This window comes from Mustelus asterias, chromosome 14, assembly GCF_964213995.1.
Source record: "Mustelus asterias chromosome 14, sMusAst1.hap1.1, whole genome shotgun sequence".
Classification (NCBI taxonomy): Eukaryota; Metazoa; Chordata; class Chondrichthyes; order Carcharhiniformes; family Triakidae; genus Mustelus; species Mustelus asterias.
In genome coordinates, this window is record NC_135814.1 from 80,885,786 (window position 1) to 80,912,390 (window position 26,605).

At 43.9% G+C, this 26,605-nt stretch overlaps 1 protein-coding gene across 10 annotated transcripts in view; it reads left to right on the top strand.

The window, feature by feature from the left end:
• The window catches only part of LOC144503796 (melanophilin-like), a 163,060-nt gene that overhangs the window by 8,626 nt on the left and 127,829 nt on the right, over positions 1 to 26,605 (top strand). For 8 of the 10 annotated variants that reach the window (XR_013499558.1, XM_078228691.1, XM_078228695.1 and 5 more), the window contains exons 3-4: positions 6,939 to 7,092; positions 25,038 to 25,259. Coding sequence is in view for 9 of the 10 variants with exons in the window: in XM_078228691.1 (XP_078084817.1) it covers positions 6,983 to 7,092; positions 25,038 to 25,259 (332 nt within the window). In the remaining variant the exon portion in view is untranslated. The remainder of the gene's footprint in view (positions 1 to 6,938; positions 7,093 to 25,037; positions 25,260 to 26,605) is intronic. The other 2 variants (XM_078228696.1, XM_078228693.1) reach the window with 1 other exon arrangement.

Below are 26,605 nucleotides of genomic sequence, written 5' to 3' on the forward strand. Positions count from 1 at the left end.
TCGCTGATATTGGAATTGATATGAAAACAGCCAGACACTGTGGTGAAATGAAAGCAGACGACACATGAACACACCCATGATAGCGACATCTGCAATAAGTTGGGGGAGGGTATGGTCTTTATTTCTAGAGAGAGAAAATTGAAAAGTTGAAGTTATGCTAAACCTGTATCAGATCTTGACTAGATCACACATTGGAGTACAGCTTGCAGATTTGGTTGCTGTAATATAAAGAGGAAATAGAGACATTATGGGGAGTGCAGAGAAGATTTAGAAGATGATAGCAGAAATTTGTGAGCATACATATCAGGCAAGGATAAACAGGTGGGCTGGAATCTTACCACTGTTCATACCGGTGGGATTTTCCCATCCTGCTGCAGTGCATGGAGATTTGGCTGGCCACCAAATTCTCCAACCTTGCAGCAGCGGAAGCGTGGCGTGAACAGGCAGTAAGATCGCACCCCCAGTCTCTCATTCCCTGAGCCGTGGCAAAAATTCAGCCCAGGGTTAGTGTTTCAGGTCTCATTAATGGCAATATAGTGAAAAGGGAAAATTGTCAATTCTTCTCAATAGGTTAAACCAATAGGTTGTAGACCAAGATTAGAAAATTGAGTTTAATGACACATTTTGATAATTTCATGCTTTTTTAAATGTGAAGGCAGTTGTGAATGAGATAATCCATAGCAACATGAATTCAGGCATTTGGTTCAATTTACATCACAGTGTTCTTTTGAATGTTTCATTAAAATAAAATACATTTTAAATAAATCAGCTTCTGGTATCCTTAGTTGTTCTGCTATGTAGAGTCATTAAAGTTTGTTGGAAGGAGGGTAGTTTTTAAGATACTGCTTCTGAAATGTTGGATGAAAAGTGATTAGGTGTGGGTGTGCTTTGTGACCCTGTCCCTTAATCACAGAGCCTCATTGATTACTCATAGGTGAAGAAAGGCCAATAGGCAAAGTAGTTTGTGATTGTCCTCACCCATGTATTCAAGCATGATTCACACCCTAAGGATAAAAGAGAAAAGTTAAGTGTATGTGATCTATTATGAGCTATAAGGAAAGTATGTGGGTGCATCTATTACAGACTGTCATTTTGCAATGCCTTTTGCTAAGAAGCCTAAAGACCAAGGCCCATTGTGGAATACTCCCAGACTTGAAAGAGGTAGGGGAGAATAAGCCCTGTGCCCATCATATGATCCACCTTGGGTCGAACCATGGGCAAATACATACCACTTTTTAAACCTATGTCAGTGTCCAACATGTTTTAAGCTGGGTGTAATTTGTGTACCTCTCCTCTAACCTATATCAAAGTCTTTGTATTACCTATCGTGTGAGGGGTCTCATACAAGAATAGACTGTTTTCTATTGAGACATATGGGCAATATAACCTAATGCCCTCCTTGCTTTGGTTATCATTTTACAACATTGCTTATGAACTATAGGAGAATTATTTGCCATAACACTTAATCTTTCACCTTGTCAATAGACTTCAGTTCTATACCCAGTAGGATGCATATATACTTATTGTTGGTCCATGTATGTAATCATTATGTCCCATTTTGTAGATGGGGGCCTATTCCCCAATCTCATCAATATTTGCATACGGTAATCTATTTAGTCTATTCTTGTGCACACTCCTAACACTTGCACAAGTCATCATATCATCTTTAGCCATTATAGGTAATTCCGCCAAATTTGTATTTGTAAATTCCCCCAAATTTACAGCCATTAATGGAGAAAATAAATGGCAGTCACCTTAACACTGTTCCCTGAGAAACACTACTAATAGGTAGACATTCCAGGCAAAAAGAAAACATTTTCTACATACAAGAATTTAATCAATTATTAATCCATTGAAGCAACTTCCCATTGATTCCAAATAATTCTATCTTGTGGAGCTGGCTTTTGAAAATCTATGTCCTTATGTCTATCCATTTATTTTCATCTATCGTTGTCACTTCTTAAGAAGAAAATTCACTCAAATTAGGAAGTCAAATTAGGGGCACAGTGCCTCACAGCGCCAGGGACCCGGGTTTGATTCCCGGCTTGGGTCACTGTCTGTGCGGAATTTGCACTTCCTTCCCGTGTCTGCGTGGGTTTCCTCCGGGTGCTCCGGTTTCCTCCCACAGTCCAAAGATGTGCGGGTTAGGTGAATTGGCCATGCTAAATTGTCCATTGGTGTCAGGGGGATTATCAGAGTAAATACATGGGGTTACAGGGATAGGGCTTGGGTGGGATTGTTGTCGGTGCAGGCTCGATGGGCTGAAAGGACTCCTTCTGCATGGTAGGGATTCTCTGATTCTATAAGCCAAAACCTTCTCCAGAAGCCAAGTTGAACACTGAAATAATCCCGCCAAGGCCAGTCTTCCATCACCCAAAAAGACCCCACTGCTTGTATCCCATTGGGCGTGCCCCCGCTCGCTCAATAGTGGAGCTCATACTACACGAAGCCCATAGGGTGAACTATTGATGATCCTCCATGTCTTTTGTGGCCATCATAACAAATACCTGATGATTACTTGTTTGAAATAGTGATAATGATGTTGTAAGCAATGATTAGCAAATCTTGGACAAGGAGACTGCTACATGAAGAGAGAGATTATAACATTTTTGGCCACATGATGGTTGAGTATAAAATGGATGTATATAACTTGACTGGGTATGAATTGGCCAAGTATAAATTAACTGCTATGAAATGGCTGGACCATGTTGAGAAATCAATTGCCATCAGTAAAATCTCCAGCCATTAATTTTGACCTGTTTCTGCAATCATGGAATTTGACAGAGCAGTGTATACATTATCATAACTCAGGCTCAGATATTGACTAAACAATTTGTGCTTAATGTTTTTTCAAACTTACAATAATTTATTTCAGAACTGTTCTTATGTTTCTCAGATGTGGCCATTTAAAATAAGAACAACCAATTAAGTTATCCTAAATGTATAGAGCATCTTTTTACATTTTAAGAATGCTGGTTCGTAATAGATGTCTTTGAAAAAAAGCTTAAAGTTAGAATAGAAAGGATTTCTGTAAGTTCAAAAGGATCTGCAGCAGATTATTAACAAAAGCCTCCTTTAACTGAAATCTATCACATGCTGGACTCATGCTTTTCCTCACTGTGCTAAACTTGATCATAAATAACACTGTAATTTGTATCAAAAAGCATTAAAATATTTCATAAAATGGATTAAAGTGAAGCAAAACTATAGATCATCAGTATAAGTCAGCAAGGAGCTATTCAGGATGAGCAATCAATGCCCGCATGCCGTGCATTAACAAATTTTTAGAAAATCACCAGGAAGTCATTAGGAAATTTGGAAGAATCTTCTTTCATCAGTAGAGAGTGGTGAGATTTCCACCACTATTAAGGCAAATAGTACAGATGCATTTAAGGGGAAGCTGGATAGCATATGAGGGAGAAAGAAATAAAGGGTTATGCTTATAGATTTAGATGAACAAAGTTGGAGGAAGCTGGAGGGAAGCGCAGGCACCTATATAGATTGGTTGAGCTAAATGTCCTGCTACTGTAATATAAGTTCTATGTAATTCTCTGACAGTTGTTTAAGACTTGCCATACTTTCTGCTGCTGAAATAAATTCACTTGCAAAGTCTGAAAATTGTGGAATCGATGAAATCTCTTGATTTTTAATTTCTCTGAAAAACACCATTGGAGTCATCTAAATACTAATTCTTGATTTCTCCTGAGTTTTCTCCTGTTCTTTTGTATTGTATTAAGTGTTACTGTAATGGTAATATAAAAATGTTCTTAAAAATCTAAAGCGCAGTTAAAGTTAAAAAAGTTTATTTGTTAGTCACAAGTAAGGCTTACATCAACACTGCAATGAAGCTACTATGAAATTCCCCTAGTCGCCACACATCGGCACCTGTTCGGGTCAATGCATCTAACTAGCACGTCTTTCCGACTGGGAGGAAACCGGAGCACCCGGAGGAAACCCATGCAGACAAGGGGAGAACGTGCAAACTCCACACAGACAGTGACCCAAGCCAGGAATCAAACCCGGGTCCCTGGCGCTCTGAGGCAGCAGTGCTAACCACTGTGCCACCATGCCGCCCATATGTTTATGTTTATACACAGGCTCCCATTTTGAGATCCAGTCTGAGATGTAAAAAAAAATCATGTTTTTTTTATTTTAAGTAAAGGATTAATTTAATATCTAATATAGGTATAATATATATGAAGAAACACGTACAAAATTTGTATTGTAAAACATTATAAAACAGTCTACCATTGTCTGGATTTAATATACTTAAAAGTGATGTGTTTCTTAGTATTACTAGCATTGACTAAATTATGTTGAGATGACCATTACATAACTTGCTTAAGTTCTGCCCTGAGTTCACCCAGTGGCACAGCCCTGCCATTATATTCTCCAATGTGCATTATTCCCTTTTCCTTAGGGTAGAGTAACTGAATGGTTCCAGCAACCTAGATCCCACCATTGAAATTGAATTGAATAAATCTAGATGGAATTCTCCGAAATAAATTCTGAATGCCGAATTTGCGTAAAAACTGGAGTAAATCCCACTGCTTTTTTCAGTGGGACTTTCAAACTGAATCTCCCACACTCTGTGCACCACAGAGAGCTCTAGCATGAATCACAATGAAAAGTTGGGGTGGGGCCTATTCCCTCTGGAAAGGCCGGCAGCATAGCGCTGAGTGGGCCACTGCACATGCGCCGATCTGTCAGCGCTGAGATCGGCACATGTGCAGTAGCCCCACATTACCGGTCTCCCGATCGCTGGCCAACCCCGCATCGCTGCCCCTCTGACCCCCCACCCCCCCATCCCCCCAATCGCTGGCCTCCTGTACATGTCCGGACCAACCCCGACCACCCCTCCCAACCTCGATCTCCTCGCCCCCCCCCCCTACCCCGCCCGACTGGCTGACCACCCCCCACTCCCTCACCCCCTCACCACCCCAATGGCCAGCCCCGATCGTTGGCTTCCCTCCCTCTGTCACCAATTCCGAGTGCAGAGTGGCAGCAGGACCCCCACGCCCACTGATCACCCCATGAGGCCCTGCACCTATAGGCTCAGCCCCCCCCCTCCCCCAGCTATGCCCCTTGGTACTTCCCGATGCCCATTTGGCAGTGTCAAGGTGTCCCCTGGGCATTGCCACTTTGCCCCTTAGGCAGTGCCAGGGGGTCAGGCTGACACTGTCAGGCTGGCAATGACCAGGGGGCACCCTCCTTTACTCCCGGCCCTCTGAGAGGCCTCCATGGATCCCCTTTACTTCAGCGGGATTGGGCCGCCAGCTCCCCATTAGTGGGGAACTGTTGTAAACCCCACTGTAGTGAAACACTTCTGGGGGGGGGGGGGGGGGGGGGGGGGATGCTAGTGGGCCTGGAGACTTCAGTCCCGAGCCCACTAATGAGATCTAACTGAACTTTAAATAATTTATTCCATGCCTATTTCTGGCATGGAGCTGACGACGCTTGAAATCTGGCAGCGATCCCAGAGATGTGCGGAGGCCATGGCACCTAGCGGCAAGCCCTCTACACGGTCTCTGCTTATGTCCCCTGGCCCGCTGCATTGCTGGAACAGCGCAATAGGCTGGGAGAAACTCACCACTACCCCCACCCCAGGTCTTTTTAGGATGACACCATAAAAATTACCATGGAATCTTCGAGGTTGATGTAAAAACCCACCTGATTCATTGATGCCCTACAGGGGAGGGAGTCTGTGGCTTACGCCTCACAGAATAGAATACTGGAACCAGAGATGGTAATGCCGACACATTGGTGAATTTCCAATGGAGAGAAGGATTTCCTATATCCCAAAGCAAAGCTCTTTCAATTGTATTTTGTCAATCAAAACTCAAGTATTTGCTCCCGAGGATAAAATTGCTGATTCACACCTGTGGGGTTCTCTGGTCCTGCCCGTGGTGCACCTCTAGTCACGGGTTTTCCAACAGCATGGAGTGGCTTCAATGGGAATTCCCATTGACAACAGCATGGCCAGAAGATCCCACCACCGGCGAATGGTGTGCCACCTCATCTCCCACCACCAAGAAAAGTGCTGAGGAGAGGCCAGAAAATCTCACCCAGGGATTGGCCAGCACTGGACTCTGAATAAGATCTTTCTGAATGATGGTTGTGGTGTCATTCAGTAAACTATAGTGTCTCAGCAAAATAAGTATCTAACGCTCTCTAATAATCTACACAGGTTTTTTATTCCCAAATTCATGCTTCCTGCAAGGAAGCTGCCTGAAATAGCAATCAAAGCATCTTCAAATTCCTCCATCTGTTAATTTTAATAGTTTCCTGATACATTCTCGCAGCAGGTGAGACTCTCTGCCATAAACTGTACTTGTAAAATGTGCCTTTATGGTATTTGCTATCCAAATAACATATGTACTGTTATTTAAAAGGACTCCTAAAACGTTATAAGCTAACAAAAGTCAGCGTGATTACTCTGCCTCCAGTCAGCTAATACATTATTCTTCTTGGAAGTTTCAGAGACAAGTTACAAAGATGGTTCTGCTAATCAGGAATTTAAAATTTGATAAAACTTTCAAATGTTGAACTTGTTTTCCTTGGAAAGGAGGCTTTATCCAAAATGACCTAATTTCAGGATTATGAAGAGAATTCAGAGCACTAATCCAGAAAAAATATTAATTCTGGTGAAGAAATCAAATATCAGTTGACAAATCTGAAAAGTGGGGGGAAAAAAGTACCAGCTACTTCCACCCAGAAGTTAGTCCAGTTTTAGAATAAGTCACCAGGGGAGGCATTTGAACCAGAGAGCAGATGAATCTCACTTTAACGAGATAAAGGGTTGAAGGATATGAGAAGGTGTGGTTGAACTATATGGTCATTTGCTGATTTTAAAAATCCTGTGTAATGATTTAAAACAGTGTGATCAGGATATGTCTTGTTACCGTTTCTGAAAAGATCTGAAATATGTGTTTACACAGATTTCTTCACTTGTGACTATTAAAGTCAAAAGAATACTTAAACTATGGCAAGGAAGCTGGATCTATCAAAACTAACAGAAGACGAAGCCCAACATGTCTTGCATGTTGTTCAACGGGATTTGGACCTGCGCAAGCAAGAAGAAGACAGACTTGGGTAAGCACAGCTCAGTAAATTAAAAGGGAGAGACCAAGATGAAGCATCACAACAAGAGGTATGACCATGGCTAGAGAGCAGGAGAGAAATTGAGTTATTTAGGTGGCAGATAGTTGGGATTCTTAAATTCTGTAGCTTATAAGAAGATGGGAAGACTGAGATGAAGAAGGTATTCCACAGACTTGATGTTCTATGATAAAGTTGTTGAAGTAAAAAGGTTCAATTCTGTAACAGACACTGAGATGGGATGGAGGGACCTGCAGAACAGTGCATTTTGAGTGGAACAAGACTCGTCCTAGAATATCAAGTTTTAATATTTCCCTAGTGGTGCTCCAGTCTCATCAGAGCATTGTCACAAGTTGGCAGCTACCTATCTGTTATGGCCATTCACAAGATCTATAAAATTCAGGTGGGCACTTAGTCCAGCATAATATGTATTTCATTTGTACCTGTGATATTCACAGCACTCAAAAGCCAAAGTTTTCTCATTCCTGATTACTCATGAGGTTGAAATTGTACTGGGTTCTCAATCTTTTCTTGTTTAGATTCACACACAAAAAATGGTTACTTAAGTGAAACACTGAAGGGAGACCTCTGGAACCATAACCACCATGAGGAGATGAAAGGGAATTAGGGAAACATAATAAATTACAACAGCTGTATCAGTACATCTAAGGAGACGCTATTTGGAAAGATTACCTGTACCTGATTACTGGAATACTATTCTGAAGCAACATTACCAGGCCTTTGTTTATTGAGGCTTAGACTTGGAGCTTTCCAATGTCCAGTGACACATAAGGCAGACAAAGCATATATTTATGTCTTTTTACATGGCCTTTTCTTCCTGGAACAGGTTGCAAACCTGTCACCAGAGGCTATAACTTAAGGGGTGTCACTGTGCACCAAGCTTGACTAAACTCCTGCTCCTACTGCCTGCCTGCCATCACGTGTATTGCAAGGATTGAAAGGTTAATAATCAAGCTGTTTAGCCATGTTAAGAACGCACCTTTGGTGGCCATGCAGTCCTGGAGTGGGACTCAAACTCACAATTTAGACATTCAGGGAATGGAACCCTTGCAGTTGATGAGGGAAAATCCCTGATGCACAGGACTCGTAATGCCATCTATAGCTCCCTGCACCTGAGGCATTCCTGCCATAGTTGCAAAGCCTGCAGCCCGAGCATCTTGCTGGGCTTTGCCCAGGTCAAAATGAATGTAGTGGGGTGCCCAGCCATACATGGCATCCATGAGTTTCCGGGTGCACACTTGGGCTGATGCCTGAGAGATGCCTGCTTGAGCCTTGGAATGATCCAGTGGCGAAAAGATTCAGGGCTGCCGTGACCTTCACGGCCACCGGTACTGGGTGTCCTCCTCCCCCATGAGGCGCCAGGCCTGCGAGGACATGGCACAGGGGCAACACGGTGGTTAGTACTGCTGCCTCACAGTGCCAGGGACCAGGGTTCAATTCCCGACTTGGGTCACTGTCTGTGTGGAGTTTGCACATTCTCCCCCATGTCCACGTGGGTTTCCTCCGGGTGCTCCGGTTTTCTCCCACAGTCCAAAGATGTGTGGGTTACGTAGACTGGCCATGCTAAATTGCCCCTTAGTGTCAGGGGGACTAGCTAGGGTAAATTCATGGGGCTACGGGGATAGGGTCTGGGCGGGATTGTGGTCAGTGCAGACTAGATGGGCTGAATGGCCTCCTTCTGCACTGTAGAGATTCCATGTAGGGATTCTAGGTGCCGCACTGTCTCCTTGCTCAGACAGAGTTTCCAGCGGCACTGGTGTCCAGCAGCTCATTATAGGACGAGCGAGTCCTATACAGTCGAGGTCTCCTTCTCCGCCATCTTCTGGCCCCCTCTTTGGGCTGATGGGTGGCTGGGTTCTGACTCTGGCCAGCAGCCCCATTGTTCCAGTTTGGCCTCCAGCCTAGGATGGCCTGGCAGCAAACGGTGATGCCTGTCAGCCACCACAGTAGCAACGACAATTGCTGCCAGCTCTACTGGCTCAATCTCAACCCTCATGGTTCCTCTGTGAGGGATGGGAAAAGGAGAGAAAGATACAGTTTGTAAGGTTATTATCCCAGGCCTCTCAATCCTTCCCAGCACCTGTGTCCTCATGATTCTGGAAGCTGACAACCCTACACCATTTCCGGTGTCGTGTGCCATCTAATTGGCTCCTGACCGTTACCACATCATCATCTCTGCATTGTCCATGCCCCCTCACAGTCGCCAACTGCCTCCTACATGGCTGTACCCTCCCTTGATATGATGAGGCATGATGCACCGCCGGTACAGGTGTGTGGTTACTGGTGTGAGGCGCTATGCTGCCCCTCTGGATACCCAGCCACCAACCTTAAACACTTGACAATGAAGGATTCTCACACTCACTTGGATAGAATGTCAACGCAGACTGAGGCAGCTGAGAGTGTTGAAGGTCCGATAATGATGGTCAATTGTCCAAATCGTTGGATTGTGAGAGAGCACCAGTACTTTCAAAGGCAGATTAGGGCTACACTGGCATGCACTGTGAATAGTCAGGACTGCACATCTCTTAATCTTACTGCTGTCATGCTATCAAACTCAAGACACCTGGGCAGTCAGTGCATGAACTGACTTATGGCCTAATGGGGAGTGACATGTTAGCCCCCCTCCCCCACCCTCAGAATGTCTGTCTCCACCTTCTCTCTCTAAGTGACATGCAGCCAACCCCAGATGAGGACCCTTGATACCCCAGCATATGGCAGATTGCGCTCAGCTCTCTGGCACTCATATGGAGAATAAAGGTGGCTGTGAGAAGGTCCTCATTGAGGGAACCTGCCACCCAGACCATGGAGTCTCAGCCATTGCAGGCTTTTCCAGGATTCACAAGCCATCAGGACATATGCTGGAGAGCCAGGGACCTTTGTAAATTGAATGGGGTTCCATTATCTGAGTTTTCCTTTCATTCATTCAAGGAATTTGGGCTTTGCTGACTAGGCCAGCATTTATTACCCCTCCCTAATTGCTGTTGAGAAGATGGTGGTGAGTTGCCTTCTTGAACTGCTGCAATCTGTGTTTTTGTTCCCAAAACATAATAATCTTACAAATCTCATGATTGTGACAGTGGCAGCAGGTGACCGGGGAGGTTAGCTCCCCGGGTCTGGTTGTGAAAAGCTAGCAGCAGTGCCACGAAACACGGTAGCACAGTGGTTAGCACTGCTGCCTCACATCGCCAGGGACCTGGGTTCGATTCCGTACTTTGGTGACTTTGTGGAGTTTGCATGTTCTCTCCGTGTTTGTGTGGGTTTCCTCCAGATGCTCCAATTTCCCCCCATAGTCCAAAGATGTACAGGTTAGATGGACTGGCCATGGTAAAAACTTTATTGTCCCAAGAGCTATAGATTAGGTGGATTAACCATGGTAAATGTGTTACATGGATAGGGCCATGGAGAAGGCCATGGTTGGCTACTCATAGAGTTGGTGTACCGAATAGCTTCCTTCTGTACTCGGGATTCTATGAGATGTCTAATGACATTGTGATGGGATGTTGCAGATGAATGAGAAAGTGGATACAGTGGAGCAATGGTGATGGAGGGTTACTGTCCTCAGGAGACTGAATAGACAGTCACGGCAGCCCATCTGGAGGAGTGTCAGATGCCTCTTCCATGCCTCCAATTCCTCTCTCCTTTGCACAGAGCATCCTCTCTGCTCATTGCCCTGTGCCATGTTGCAAATGATGTGGACTGTGTTTACCATGTTGCAAACCCAGGTGTCACCGCAGCCCTCATACCTGTTGCACCTTTGTGTGGAAAAATTACCAAATCCTCTGTGCTCCTTGTGAGGATGCAGCAATATCACGTGCAAATCACCACAGAATCTCTAAAAACATTCCACAGTTCCTCCACAAACTTTTCAATAACAGTGGTTAATTTAAATCACCCTATCTGCAATTTGGATGCCGATGCCTTCAAAGAGTGCTGATAAGAGGTTTCTTCTTCCAGCTGGAAACATGTTCTTTGGTGAGTGGATAGCACATGGGTTCAGCGGAGCTGCGTAGTTTAAATTTCAGGAACATTTGCCAAATCAACTGGAGCAATTGTTTGTGGTCACAGTTTGACCACTTGGGATGCTTCTAGCACACACACACACACACACACACACACACAGCATGTCCATGCCTGTCCACTTCAAACTTGGGGCCCTTGCTAGGCTGGAAGTGGCCAGAAGTGCTGCATTTTGCATTTTCAGGACCTTTGCTTCCACTTGCTGCAGAGCCAAACTTCTAGCCCAATAACTGAATACACAGTAAATGAATAAAAGTTTTCGCTTATGTGTGTTTCTGCTGGATTTCTGCAGAAGTTATGAAGGGAGACCAAGAAAATATCAAAACATCAGACAACACATTTGTACACCAGGACTCCTGCAACAACATGCCGTAAGTCTTCTGCTGGAAGAATGCTGCCCGAATTTCCAATGTTTTATTTTAACCCATCGGGTCTTCACAGAATTTTGCAGCATGATCTAATGCAGGATTTTTTCAGCCATGCCCTCTGGAATGAGATTGTTGAAACCATTTGACGTAACACCCTTCTTGACGTAGCCAGAAGACAGAGAAGACTTGTTTGTGGCTGGCTGATTTTTGGAATTGCACTGAAGCAATTCTGCTTGCCTTGGGCATGTATTGATTCAGCGATAAGGTAATGCTTAGGAAAACTTTTATGCTATTGACTGAATGTCCAAGGACCTAAACCACCCACTGAACAAACAAAATGTTTCATTTTATATTTGGAGGCGGCATGAGTTGTTCCTGTGACTAAAGTATGTCAAACGGAAGTTTTTGTGTTCTTTAAACTTCAAAAAGATCTTTGGATATTTAACAGACCTGCCGTAGAATTCTCAGATTTCATTTTGACCTGGCAGAAAATGTAGTGTTGAGTGAAATTTGTGTTTTTGTTTTACCAATTACAATTGCCTAGCCAAAGAACTTGTAAAAGGGGAACATTGAGTGTTTAGCTAAGAAAGCAGCTATTTATCAGTTAGTAGCACTGTTGTGTATGAGTCAGAAGATGCTTGGAGTTAAATTGGACTTGGGTGGGGACAGAAAACATTTAGAAACCCTGTTTACCGACCTCCGTACGACAGATCCTGTTGAAGTTAATGGAACTAAATATGGGGCAGTGGATCGAACAAGCAACCAATGTAATGACATCTGTTTTGCAATTCCCCCATTACCTCACCATGATGTCCAGTTCCATCTCCCATGTGTTTAAACCTTCAGAATTTAAGCAGGTAATCCAGACCAACACCTCAGCAACACTTGCATTGTTTGAAGTTTTGAATAAGAAACTAAAATGAATGGCCCTGTGGTCAAACCTCTGGTGTGGCTTTTCAGGTATCTGCGTCTCTCTGCTTCTGAATAGGGTGTGGCCTTGTCAATTTCATGCAAATGTATGTCAAAGCTTGTCCACAGATTTCCAAAATAGTTCAGGGGAAAACTGGCAACAAAAACCCTGATAATGCTAATTCCTAAGTTGCTGATTGAAGTGATATCAGCTTTAAGCAACATGTTGGTCTTGTCAAGAAAGGCCTTTATTTTTGACTTTTTGAATAAAAAAACTGAAAAGGGAGAATCCATCAAAGAAAGTCGAGCAATGCTGGTCTGAGGAATTGGATGATCTCCTACGGGGCTGCTTGGAGTCAGTAGACTGGTCAGTATTTAAAAACTCTGTGACCAGTCTGAACGAGTACGCCACTACAGTAACTGACTTCATTAGGAAGAAGACTGTGTGCCAAAGAAGCAAATCCACTTGTTTCCCAACAGCAAACCATGGATGAATAGGGATATCCACTGCTTGTTGAAGTCCAGGTCTGAGGCATTTAAGTCAGGCGACCCTGACCTATACAAGAAAGCCAGATATGATCTAAGGAGATCAATCAAAGATGCCAAAAGACAGTCCTGGACCAAGCTAGAGTCCTAGGTTAGCCACGCGGACCCCCCGCCGACTGTGGCAAGGTCTGCAAGACATAATAGGCTACAAGATGAAGGCATGTAAAATCGCCGGCACCAATCCAGACAATCTGGGAGCCAGCAGAGGATAGACATTAAGGCATGATGGTCATCATCTTGAAGCAGATAGGGACCTCAAATTGTTGTAAAGAGAGGTTGAAGATGTCTGCGAATATCCCTGTCAGCTGGTCCATGCAGGATTTGAGTCCTCGTCCAGATACCCCATCCGGGCCAGTCGCTTTCTGTGGGTTGACCTTCGAGAAGGCTGCTCTGACATCTGCAATGGTGACCCCAGATACAGGTTCATCCGAGGCTTCCAGGGTGGAAGCCCCGATCAGCTCAATGCAATCTATGCCTATTTTGAGCAAGAGGTCAGCGACAGCACGCCCTCACACCCTGAGCGGACCAGCTGGCAGGAGTATTCGCAGACATCTTCAACCTCCCTTTACAGCAATCTGAGGTCTCTATCTGCTTCAAGAGGATGATCATCATCCCAGAACCAAAGAAAAACCAAGCAGCGTGCCTTAACAACTATCCTTTGCTGGCTCTGACATCCATCATTATGAAGTGCTTCGAAAGTTTAGTCATGGCACGAATCAGCAACAGGTCCACAGCAGATGCCAACTCGTTGGCCCTGCACTCAACCCTGGAACACCTAGATAACAAAGACACCTATGTCAGACTCCTATTTATCGACTACAGCTCAGCCTTCAACACCATTATTCTTACAAAACACATCTCCAAACTCCAGGGCCTGGGGCTCGTTCCCACCCTCTGCCGGACTGGATCCTGAACTTCCTAACTCACATACCGCAATCAGTAAGGATGGGCAACAATACCTCCTCCACGATCATCCTCAACACCGGTGCCCCACAAGGCTGTGTCCTCAGCCCCCTACTATACTCCTTATACACCTATGACTGTGTGGCCAAATTTCCCTCCAACTTGATTTTCAAGTTTGCTGATGACACCACCGTAGTGGATCGGATCTCAAACAATGATGACACGGAGTACAGGAATGAGATAGAAAATCTGGTGTACTGGTGTGACGACAATAATCTCTCCCTCAATGTTAGTAAAATGAAGGAGATAGTCATCAACTTCAGGAAACATAGCCTTGTCTATATCAATGGGGATGAAGTAGAAATGGTCGAGAGCTTCAAGTTTGAGGTGTCCAGATCACCAACAATCCATCCTGGTTTCCACCCCCCACCCATGCCAACACGATAGTTAAGAAAGCCCACCAACACCTCTACTTTCTCAGAAAACTAAGGAAATTTGGCATGTCCACTACGACTTTCACCAACTTTTACAAATACACCATAGAAAGCATTCTTTCTGGTTGTATCACAACTTGGTATGGCTCCTGCTCTGTCGAAGACCGCAAGAAACTATGAAGGGTCATGAACTCAAAGCAGCCTCCCACCCATTGACACTGTCTACACTTCCTGCTGCCTTGGAAAAGCAGCCAGCATAATCAAGGACCCCAGACATACTCTCCTCCACTTCTTCCGTCGGAAAAAAAGTACAAATGTCTGAGGACACGTGCCAACTACCTCAAGAGCTGCTTCTTCCCTGCCGCCATCAGACTTTTGAATGGACCTACCTCGTATTAAGTTGATCTTTCTTAACATCCTAGCAATGACTGTAACACTACATTTCTCACTCTCCTTTCCTTCACTATGTACGGTATGCTTTGTCTGTATAGCGTGCAAGAAACAATACTTTTCACTGTATGTTAATACATGTGACAATAATGAATCAAATCAAAAAGTAGTTTTGTAATTTTAATACCGGTTGCAGAATTTTCTTAGAGTGTTTTAGTAATGGAATCATGTTCAGCCATGGTGTCACTGCCCTCTTTTGAAATGTTTGAAATGTTTACCTCTTTGTTGAATTAAACAAGGCAAGTGAAACAAGGGTACTTTTGTCAGCTGCTAAACTCAAATTCTGGACCTCCCCAATGCACTTTTTTTATTTGCTCCCCGATGGAGTGGCGTAATTCTAACTTTTTATATATTTTTGAATCTATTGTTAGGCTGAGAGACAATGGTCTAGTCTTCCTATCTCCAGGCCAGAAACTCTGGGTTCAAGTCCCACTTCAGGACTGGATGGCCACAGAAGGTGTCTTCATAAGGTGGCCATGCAGCCTGTAAATCATTCCAATATGGCAGGCAGAACAGGAGAGTTTCCTGGTCAGCCATACTGCAGAAGGTGACAGCTAAGCCACTCAGTACTTTGCCGAGCTTAATCATGGACCAAGCTGATGGAGGTCCATGGCTGCTAAGAGGTGATGGGACCCAGAGGAGGAGGAGGAGGACAGACACTATTTCATGTATAGCATAGTTAAATGTGTTAGCCTTGTTTGCATTGCATTATTAATGAAGCACTCCCAAGGTAAGTAAAACAGAATAAATTCACTTTAGATTGGCCCATTGCGTACTTCACTGTTTTATATATAGCACAGGTTAGGAGAAATGCTGCTCCACACAGATCAGGCAGATGTCTCTCTCTACATTACCCTATCATGTATAGGAATATCTAAAAATGAGAGACTGGTAAAGACCAATTTAGCCTGTCTCAATTAGTTGTGATGCCTTGCATATCACTGACTACATACTTGCAACCATGTAATCTAATCCAGACCAATGATATTCTTCCTAAAGTGTGTTGAGCAGAACTGGGCACACTGCTCTGGTTGTGGTCGAATGAAAGCTTTATAAAGGTTCAGGTCACTTCCCTGCTTTTGTCCTTCAAACATCTATGCCAGGAATGTCCAGGTCCCCTCTGTCCTTGCATAATCTTTAGAATTGTGCTATACTTGCTGACCATACTCCTTTTGCCAAAATGCATCATCTCATACTTTTGTTTATTAAGTTCTATTTGCCATTTGTCTGCTCATTCTGCTAGCCTATCTATGTCCTGTTGCAATCAATTGATATCATCCTTATGTTTGCCACACTGGTGTCATTGGCAAATTCCAATATCCAAGTTATTTGTAAATATACCAAAAAAGAGTGGTCCTCAGGATGTTTATGAGATGTGGAATATTCACCACACTATTTCTTCTCCTCATTATCCTAGATCTAATGGCCTAACTGAATGAATCGTTTACATGGTGAAATCTCTAATTCTCAAATATAGACACATCGAACAAGATTTATACATTGCAATGTTACATCTGAGAGCAATACTTTTAATTGCATCAATTCCAACACCGGCAGAGGTCATGTTTGGCAAATCACAGCATACTAATGTACCTACTCTTAACAATTCTACTCTCTCAGATACTTTTAAAATTGCATGAGAAGATGATAAATGTTCACAATAAAAATGCAGTTATGGAATTATCAAGTGTACAGTTGGGACAACAAGTTCACATCCAGGATCCCACAGAAAGAGGCAGCTAGCTGAGGTAACAAGGATTTGTTCAGTACCAAGGTCCTATGAAGTCATTGTACACAAAGGTGCAACGGTGGGACGTAACCAAGAAAAAATCAGATCCATCCCAGCTCTTCCACCACTATACCGCTCTATCGAATCTAGGTCAAGATCCCAAATGCAACCAGGAACAACATCCAAGAATGACAATCTCACAGTTTGCTGTGAGCAATTAAAGAAACCTCCAGACAAGATCACCATTACAAGATCTGTATGCACCAGCAGATTACCTTTATGCATCAGAGACTCAAAAATCTGTTTGTTTTATACACTTATCTGAGGGCAACTAAACATGAACATGTATTGTAAATATTATACTTCTCTAGAAGGGGACAAAAATAAAGGGGGACGTTGTAATATGTCTTTAATGAATAGCAGCATGACATTACTGGAAGTGAAATTATCTTATGATCCACTCTTAGTTTTACTTTTTCTTTGAGCAGAGCACAGCAGACAGCTGTGTTGTCTTCAAGCTTTATTCTGATGTCAAACTATTATCATGTGCTGAGTCTTAACAAATGAACCCATAACGTGTCTACCCATTCCCTTATTAGCAATTAGGTATTTTATCATTATTAGATGACAGCGGTGAGTATATGTGCTGATGGGCAGTAATTGGCCAGATTGGATTTGTCCTGCCCTTTTTGTAGACAAGCTATATCCGGTCAATTATTCACAAATTTGCTGTGTTGTGGCCATAGCAGAAAGCTTAGTTAGGGGCATGGCTAGTTCCGGAACACAATCTTCATTCAGTATTACAACTCTGATGTTGTCAGGGTCAATATCCTTTGCTGTATCCAGTATCTTCTGCAGTTCCTTGATAACACATGGAATGAATCAAATTATCTGAAGAATGACATCCTTATTGCAGGGGACCTCAGCAGGAGGCTGAGATGGATCATCCATTTTCAACATTTTAGCCTTGTGTTTTCACTGATGTGCTGAGCTGTGCTGTCACAGAGGATAGGAATGTTTGGAGTATCCTTTTCTTGTTTGTTGATTATTGACCACCTCAATTCATGACTGGAATTGTTATGACTTTAGAACTTTGATCTGATCCATTGGTTGTGAAATTAGTTAATTATGTCTATCATATGTTGCTTCCGCTGCTGAGCTTCCAGTGTTATAACTTCACCATGGTTACATCTCATTTTTAGTGATTGATGATGGTCCTGACACATTCTCGCACATTCATCATTGACCAAATGTTTGTACTCTGGCTTCATGGTAATGGTAGAATGAGGGATGTGACATGCCATGAGGTTACAGATTCTGTGAAAGATGGGAGTCTGGCCAGGCAAGTATTGGAATAGTCAGCAGCAGGTAAGCTGAGGCAGGATCATAGCCAGGTGATTTTATGGAAGTCAAGGAGGTGTCTTAGTGATGGAACATATATATAATTGGAAACTCTTCTCATACAGAAGGAAGTCATTTAGCTCATCAAATCTGGATTGACAATTGATATATCTAATTATTCCCAGTTCCTATTTGGATGTTTCCCCTTCCTGTATTTCAGACAAGCAATATCCTTCTGTCACCAAACTCAAATGTGCTTTTTCTCCTCTTCGGTTTCATTGGAGCAGTCAGGATCATGGTCTCTCTGTCCAGTGCTGTAACCTTCACTCTCCCCTGGTGTTGCAGCACAAACCACACACCTGATAGAATCATGTAAGGAAATCATAGAATCCCTACAGTGCAAAAGAGGCCATTCGGCCCATCTGGGTAAGATACTCAGTCTGCACCGACTTAGTATCTTACCCAGGCTCTCTCCCCACCCTATCCCTACAACCCCACACATTTACCATGGTTAATCCATCTAACCTACATACCTTGGGACACTAAGGAGCAAGTTAGCATGGCCAATTCACCTAAGTTGCACATCTTTGGACTGTGAAGGGAAATCGCAGCACCTGGAAGAAACCCACGCAGAAACGGGGAGAATGTGCAGACTCCCCACAGTCTGTCACCCAAGGTTGGAATTGAATCTGGGTCCCTGGAGCTGTGAGGCAACAATGCTAACCATTGTGCCACCATGCCGCTCCGGCACAATAAAATAATAAGAAAAGATAATTTCAGTTATCAGATCTCTTTCCTCAGTCACTGGATCACAGTGAGGATTGGTCATTTACCTAGCTCATGGGCACCGCGGTCAACTTTGACCAAGTATCTTTATGACAAATCGTAGGTTCTGCTTCAATTCAAAATATTCCATAATGTTACTGACGTCATTTCCAGAATTTATTCTTCTGCTGCATCAAGATTGAGATTGAGACGAGACAAAATTTAGCTGGAAAATCAATGCCTTTGGGATATAAGTCATAAGGATCAGTAAACATCACATGTCAATGACAAGCTGTGGTTTCTTCACTCATGATTTCCCTGTTTTATCAGGACAGAAAGTCCCTTATTCATTATGTCCACAAAGCTCGTCTGTGTCTTTCGATGGTTTATAGAACAAAAGGTCAGCTTCAGTATCAGTAACGTAAGGGCCGAATTTTCGGGAAGCCTGAACTCAGGAACATGGGTGCTGGTTGGGATGCAGCTGATGCAGGAAGGAAGGGGGTGGGGGTGGGGACTGAAAAGACTGGCACCGGCCAGCATATCATTTTTTAAAAATTCTTTCATGAGATGTGGGTGTCACTGGTAAGACCAGCATTTGTTGCCCATCCCAATTTGCCCTTGACCTGAGTGGCTTGCTAGGCCATTTCAGAGGGCAGCTAAAAGTCAACCACATTACTATGGGTCTGGAGTCATGTAGGCCAGACCAGGTAAGGAAGGCAAATTTCCTTCCCTGAAGGGAATTAGTAAACCAGTTGTTTTTTTTACGTCAGTGGTCACCATGGACTCGCTTTCAATTACAGATTGAATATAAACTCCACCAGCTGCCATGGTGGAACTCGACACCATGTCCACAGAGCATTAGCTTGGGCCTCTGGATTACTCGTCCAGTGACATTACCTCTGGCTTGATAAGATAACCAGCAGAGCAAGGCGGGGTTTGGTAAGGGAGTGATCTTGACGCTGCACTGCTGCTGGGGAATGTATACACTCAGTGCTTGGGCATCGAACAGGGTTAACAAGCTCTTGCATCATGGAACCAGAAGAACAGGGGGCAAGTCTACCAATCACAATGGGAGGGTTGCACTTGATTGGTCCAGGTATCAAAATGCATGCTGAGCAAACGATGGCCTGCTGTTCAAAAGGATTTGGCAATGGGGATATGACTCTGATTTTGGGCCCAGTCGTGATAATTGGCAACACCATATACAGGAAAGATGGAGCACGGGAAAGGAAAGTGGGGTAGGAAAGCAGTGGAGGTCAAACTCTCAACACTGCATCGACTGCCAAAGTTGGAGCTACTTGGAGACATTTTGGATCCAGTGATTCAGGAGACTTCCACTCTTGAGGTAGATGGTCACAGGCATCTGTGCCCTCTTCACTGAAGACCTCACACCTCACAGCACTGGGCATGATGTCCAGACAGTGGCTGTCAAAGTTACTGCAGCCTTGAACTTCTTTACTTTTGGCTCTTTCCAAGGATCAGCTTGGTGGTATCTCACAAATGGAAGTCCACTACTTCATCCTGCAGCTCACTGATGCCCTTTCTTCCAGAGCTGGACAGCACATTACTACAACAACAGATATGGTCTTACAGGGAGAGACAGAATTAGATTTTGCTGCTATCTCTAGATTCCTCCAGGTGCTTGGCACCATCAATGACACCCATGTGGCCATCAAGGAACCCAGTAACCTTCCAGTCAGCTTCACCAACAGGACAGGCTTTCACTCTCTCAATCCACTACCCAGTCTGCAACTACAGCAAGGGCTTCCTCCATGTGTGCACTAGCTTTCCTGGCAGCTGCCATGACTCTTTTATCCTTCAGCAGTCCAAGCTGCCTCAGATCCACATTCTAGTCTATAAGGTGTGTGGACGAATCCTAAAGGATGTGGAATGTCCCTTAAAGAGTTGGATACTCACCTCTGTATAGAATCCTAAGACAAAGGCACAAAGTCAATAAAACCAAAGCTCACCAAGCCCACCACTGAGCAGGCCATCAGATATCTCAACACACGTTTTGATGCCTGGACCAATCCGATGCAGCCCTCTAATAACCTCCTCTTGGTCATTGTGGTATTCTGCTGCTTTCACCATGACATGCGTGGGGTCCTTAATTATGCTGGTTGCTTTTCCAAGGCAGCGGGAAGTGTAGACAGTGTCAATGGGTGGGAGGTTGGTTTGAGTGATGGACTGGGCTTTATTCATGACCCTTTGTAGTTTCTTGGACAAGGCAGGAGCCATACAAAGCTATGATACAACCAGAAAGAATGCTTTCTATGGTGCATATGTAAAAGTTGGTGAAAGTCGTAGCAGATGTGCCAAATTTCCTTAGCCTTCTGAGAAAGTAGAGGCGTTGTTGGGCTTTCTAAATTATAGTGTTGGCATGGTTGGCCAGGACAGGTTGTTGGTGATCTGGACACTTAAAAACTTGAAGCTCTCGACCATTTCTAATTTGTCCCCATTGATGTAGACCCTTTATGTCCTGCTCCCTTGTTTCAGCCTGTGGCTGAGATGCAATTTTTAAAATATATTCTTTCAAAGGATGTGAGCATTGATGACTAGGCCAGCATTTATTGCCCATTTCTAATTGCCCTTGAGATGACAGTGGTGAACCACCTTCGTGAGCCACTGTCGTCCCTGTGGTATAGACACACCCCACAGTGCTGTTAGGAAGGGAGTTCCAAGGTTTTGACCCAGCAACAGTGAAGGAATGGTGATATATTTTCAAGTCAGGATGGTGAGTGACTTGGAGGTGAACTAGCAGAAAGTGGTGTTCCCATGTATCTGCAACACTTATCTTTCTAAGCAATAGAGGATTTGGGAAATGGAGCCCTGGTGAGTTGCTGCAATGCATCTTGTAGATGGTATTCGCTGTTGCCACTCTGCGATGGTGGTAGAGGGAGTGAATATGTTGGGTGGTGGATAGGGTATCAATCAAGCACTGGCTTGTTGTCCTTGTTATGGAAGTGTTGGTAGGGTCCCATCCAGAGGCTGCTGTAGCCTTTGTCACTTGTTGTTACAAACATGGTTTCTCAGTTAGAGGGGCAAAGGAGACTGGCATTGATTAGGACATCCCATCAGTGGTGACACTTTCAGCCTCCTCTGTGACATCCTCAGCCCTTGCTGGGCATGCTCAATGCCTGGTGGAGATCACCAATTGGGGAGGCAGCTGGCATTGCCTCTCCAGATCTCTTCAGCACCAGTGCCACTAACCAGTGCAAGCTGCCCAGCATTTCCAGTATCCTATGGATGTCAGTGCATCAGATGAACTCCTCTATTCTCTGCCCAGTACCCTGCAGTGCCCGAGGGAACTCTGGCATGTGCGAGCATAATTCCCACCACTGGTCAATGTAGAACCTCCAGTTTAGCAAAACCCAGCATCCTCCTGTTCCACTTCGATGGGGCTAATTCAGTAGAAGGGCAGCACCTCGCCTCCCATGCGATTCTGCCCCCTTAAGGATATTGTACAGCCATTTCTCCAAGAAGGACAAAAGAGATTGAGGTAAGACTCAGCAGTCCTCAGTGTCCCATACCATTTCTCCCTATCTGTTCAAAGTTAGCTGTCTCAAAAGTGACAGATTCTCACTCTGAGGGGCATGTAAGTTAGTGTCCTGGGCGCGCACAGTGTGATAAATTGCCATAGAAACATAGAAACATAGAAAAACTACAGCACAAAACAGGCCCTTCGGCCCCACAAGTTGTGCCGAACATATCCCTACCTTTTAGGCCTACCTATAACCCTCCATCCTATTAAGTCCCATGTACTCATCCAGGAGTCTCTTAAAAGACCCTATTGAGTTTGCCTCCACCACCACTGACGGCAGCCGATTCCACTCGCCCACCACCCTCTGTGTGAAAAACTTCCCCCTAACATTTCCCCTGTACCTACCCCCCAGCACCTTAAACCTGTGTCCTCTCGTAGCAGCCATTTCCACCCTGGGAAAAAGCCTCTCAGAGTCCACCCGATTTATGCCATATCAAAAATTATTGCAGAAAATAAAAGCTCATGTGATAGAGGGTAACATATTGGCAAGGATAGAAGACTGGCTGGCTAACAGAAAGCAGAGAAGAGGCATAAATGGGTCTTTTTAGATCGGCAGTGAGTGGTGTGCCACAGGGATCATTGCTGGAATCTCAACTGTTTACAATTTAGAGAAATGACTTGAATGAGGGGACTGAAGGAATGGTTGCCAAATTTGCTGATTACACAAAGATAGGTAGGAAAGTAAGATGTGAAGAGAACATAAGGAAGCTATAAAAGGTATTGATAGGTTAAGTGAGTGGGCAAAAATCTGGCAAATGGAGTATAATGTGGACAAATATGAATCGTCAATTTTGGCAGGAAGAATAAAAAATCATTCTCACATGAGTGGTTTGGTCTGGAATCCACTGCCTGGAAGTGTGGTGGAGGCAGGTTCAAGAGGGCATTAGATGATTATTTGAGGCAGGGAAGTGGTATTAAATCAGAATGTTCATTTTGAGAGTCGGCGTGGACACGCTGGGCTAAATGGCCTCCATCTGATCATAACAATTCTGTAATTATGGAAAGCAGCTCATAAAAAATTAGGATTAAGGTTGCTCAAATCGTTGTCAAATAGCCACCGGTATCAGGTCGCAGTTGAGAAAAACAGACTGCATCGAAGTTGTGACTTTGTGGCTATGACAAATGCCTTGCTGTACAATTTCCAACACACATTTTGAAAGTTAAATGTATATGAAGTTTCTAGTAGAAAATAAAATCTCTTGTTAATGTAATTTTAGAATTTATGTCATGTAGTTGTATAATGGATATTGGCACCCTTGAGAAGATTCTCATTCAAGCAATAAAGATGAGCTGTGGGTAATTGTGTTTAACTCATGATGCAAAAGTCAAGAAAGTCAGGCTTGTTCTCTTCAGAAAAATTAGCTTTGATGTGAGCTAATTAAGGTTTTTTTTAAAGATTACGAAAGGAACAGGCAAAGCAGATCCCAGTTTACACTATGGGGGGGAGGGTGCAGAAAGCAGCAAAAACATGTAAACGAAAAGGTTTATAAGGGAAGATAGTGGAATATTCTTCACTCAATGGTCTTGTGAATAAGTTACCACGGGATGGATTGAAACAAACAGTGTAAATGTGAGTAAGAAACAATTAGCTATGTTTCTGCAAAGCTAAGACATTGGGGTGGGGGGGTGTGCTGGGAGGTGATCATGCTGTTTAAAAACCCATGTGTTCTTATCAATAATGCTGGGAGATCCTAGGTAAGATCAAATATATTTCCTTATGATAATTGATCCACAGAATTCTAAATTTTTCATTGAACAATGAACTTATATATTTTGTCGATAGGAGTTCTGATAACATAGTTGTCCATATTATCTGGTGTTACAGGATTTAGGATGAGGAAGTTTAGTTGTTCGGTCAGATGACTACATGGGCTACCCTACCCTGTGCAGGGATGTAGCTGGGTTGGGTTTCGAATTTTGGAGGTGCATTTCTGTTTTATTTAACTCATACCTAACTCATACGAGTTAGTGTGGCCCTACTCAGATATGCTGCACCATTTACAGGCAGTGGGTATGGGGAAGTTTAATTCTTTTGGCTGAATTTTATGTGGGGTAGGTGTGGGGGAGGGTTAGGGCAGCATGGTGGGATGTTGCAGGGTTGGGCTTTTGGTGAAAAAGCCAATGGTGGGTCCCATCTGCACTTAGCCAGTCCACCCACAGTGATCTACTGGCCATCAGGACTCTCATTGACTTGGGGTGGAACTTCCACTCCCAGCAGAACGAAAGATCTATCTCTCAGAGCTATTAGGCAATAAATTGGAGAAAATCTCTCATATCCCAGCAGCACCATCTGAACAAAAAGCATTCCACTCCCCTCACTCCCCTGGCCTGATCAAAAGGCCACCAGGTGACTCTTGGCACAGTCTTTCCATGCCGCGGGAAAAGTCCCAGCAGTGTCAGGAGGAAACCCTTAAGTCCCCATTAATTGGCCACTTCCAGGTCTCCATTCGGCTACAGGACACGAGCAGGCCATCCAACACCTGGCCTGCCACGGGCAAAATACCCTTGCGGGATGATGGGGTCAGTCTAGGGATGGGCATAGTGCATGCAACTGTGTGGGCATTGCATTTTCATACATAAAGGATAGATTTTAATAATTTTCACTAAGCTTGTAGACTGGGTATTCAGCTTGGGTTGTTGGTGAATCTCATAGGATTTTCCATCTGTCCATCCAACCCAATCAATTTGTAAATTTTATCCTCGAGTTTTTATAATCCTTAAATTTAGGGAAGTAATTTATAATCCGCTACCAGCTATAATAATTTTATTGTTGTGGTAAACATATGAATGTGAATTGTACGTGGAGGCAACTTATACACCAGGTTTTACAGTAGATATCTTTGTTTTGCTTTAATTCATTCATCTTTTTTCCTGTATTTCCTCCTGTCCCTTCCATCCTGCTTCCTGCTGTCTAGGGAATTAAGGTCTAAAATTGAAGAAGAAACGACTAAGAGGAAGTTTCTTACGAAGCAAGCCAAATTTAATGAAGGTCATTGCATTCACTGCCTGGAACCCTTTCAGTTCCTGGTGAACAGCAAACGTCGATGTCTGGATTGCTGTCTGTACACCTGCAAAAGCTGTAGCAAATTCAACAAAAAGGAGTACGGCTGGGTGTGTGATTCCTGCCGGATTGCCAGGTGAGGCAATGCATGGAACCAGTCTCCCATATGCATGGACATCCCACTTATTCCCCATTTCTTTGTTATGCATGCACCTCCCAATTTTTCTCCACACCCATTGGAATCCCTCTTCCTGATGTTTTACCTTCCATTATTCATTTGTCCTGCCATTCTCTCTTTCAAAGTTGCTGACTTGCACTAGAGTTTCCACAGCTGCAAGTAACGCCCATTACCATTATACATTGATATACTCAGACTTTGCATTTCTGGAGCAAGTTAGAGCAATTCAATGTTAAACTTGATCTAGTTCTGGTCCAATATTATACAAAGATGCTTTCCACTATGATCAGGAGCGAAGCACACAGACTGATTAGCTCAGCAACACTGAAGACAACCATAGTCTCCCAGCTTCCAATGATTTCAGCACAGATCCTAGACTGTATTGTTCAATACCACACCAAATGATGAATTTACACTTTTCAAAAGTTGTGTCTTAAGGACAAGACACAATAGGACAAGCAGCTTAATTGCACAGGGCTACTTCTATTAGCTTTGCACAGACATAGCCAATCATAGAAGCATGGGAAATGCCACTGCTCCTCCCCTTTGTGCACCCAAAGAAGGTGAAAGGGTATGATCATGACATCAGACATCAACAGGGTGACAAAATTCACTGGCACTAAACTTGGTCAACAAACGTGCGCAAAATACATGAAGCAACAAGTATTACGAAGCAAGTTGGTGAAAGCGTTGTGGTATGCTGTCCAGATGAGTTCAAAGATTCTGTTGAGCACAAAAAGGCGGAAAGAATTACATTGCTTGCATAAGAATGGGACCAGTAGTTAAGGTGCCACTTGCTGTGCAGAATGTGCAGAGCAGACACTGGAAGAGGAAGAGAGGGGAACCTATTCAAGGAGAGATGATAAGGACAACTTTCTTTAGTAGGCCTTACCCCAAGAGCATCTTCTGGAAACATGCCTCCTACATTGGGATAAACTGGGAAGAATGTTGCTTCACTAAGGAGCTAGTGAGCTATCAGGGCAAGGGCAGCTATCCCCAGTGGTTGTGATGATCACCCGTCCCTTACATTCTTAACAACTAGTTCTTTCTAGCTGGAAACTGGTAACAGCACAAATCGTCATTGACAGAAATATCTTGAAGGTGACTCAGACTTTCTATAGGAGTTGGAATCAAAGGGCGGGAATTTACAGCCTCGTTCATCCTGAAACCGTAAAATCCTGCCCGAGGTCAACGGACCTTCCCATTGTCCACCCCTCGCTCGCTTCGCTTCCTGTGGCAGGTAGGGTGGTGAAATTCCGGCCATAGAATTTTACAGAACGGAAGCCGTGTGAATAGGCTATTTA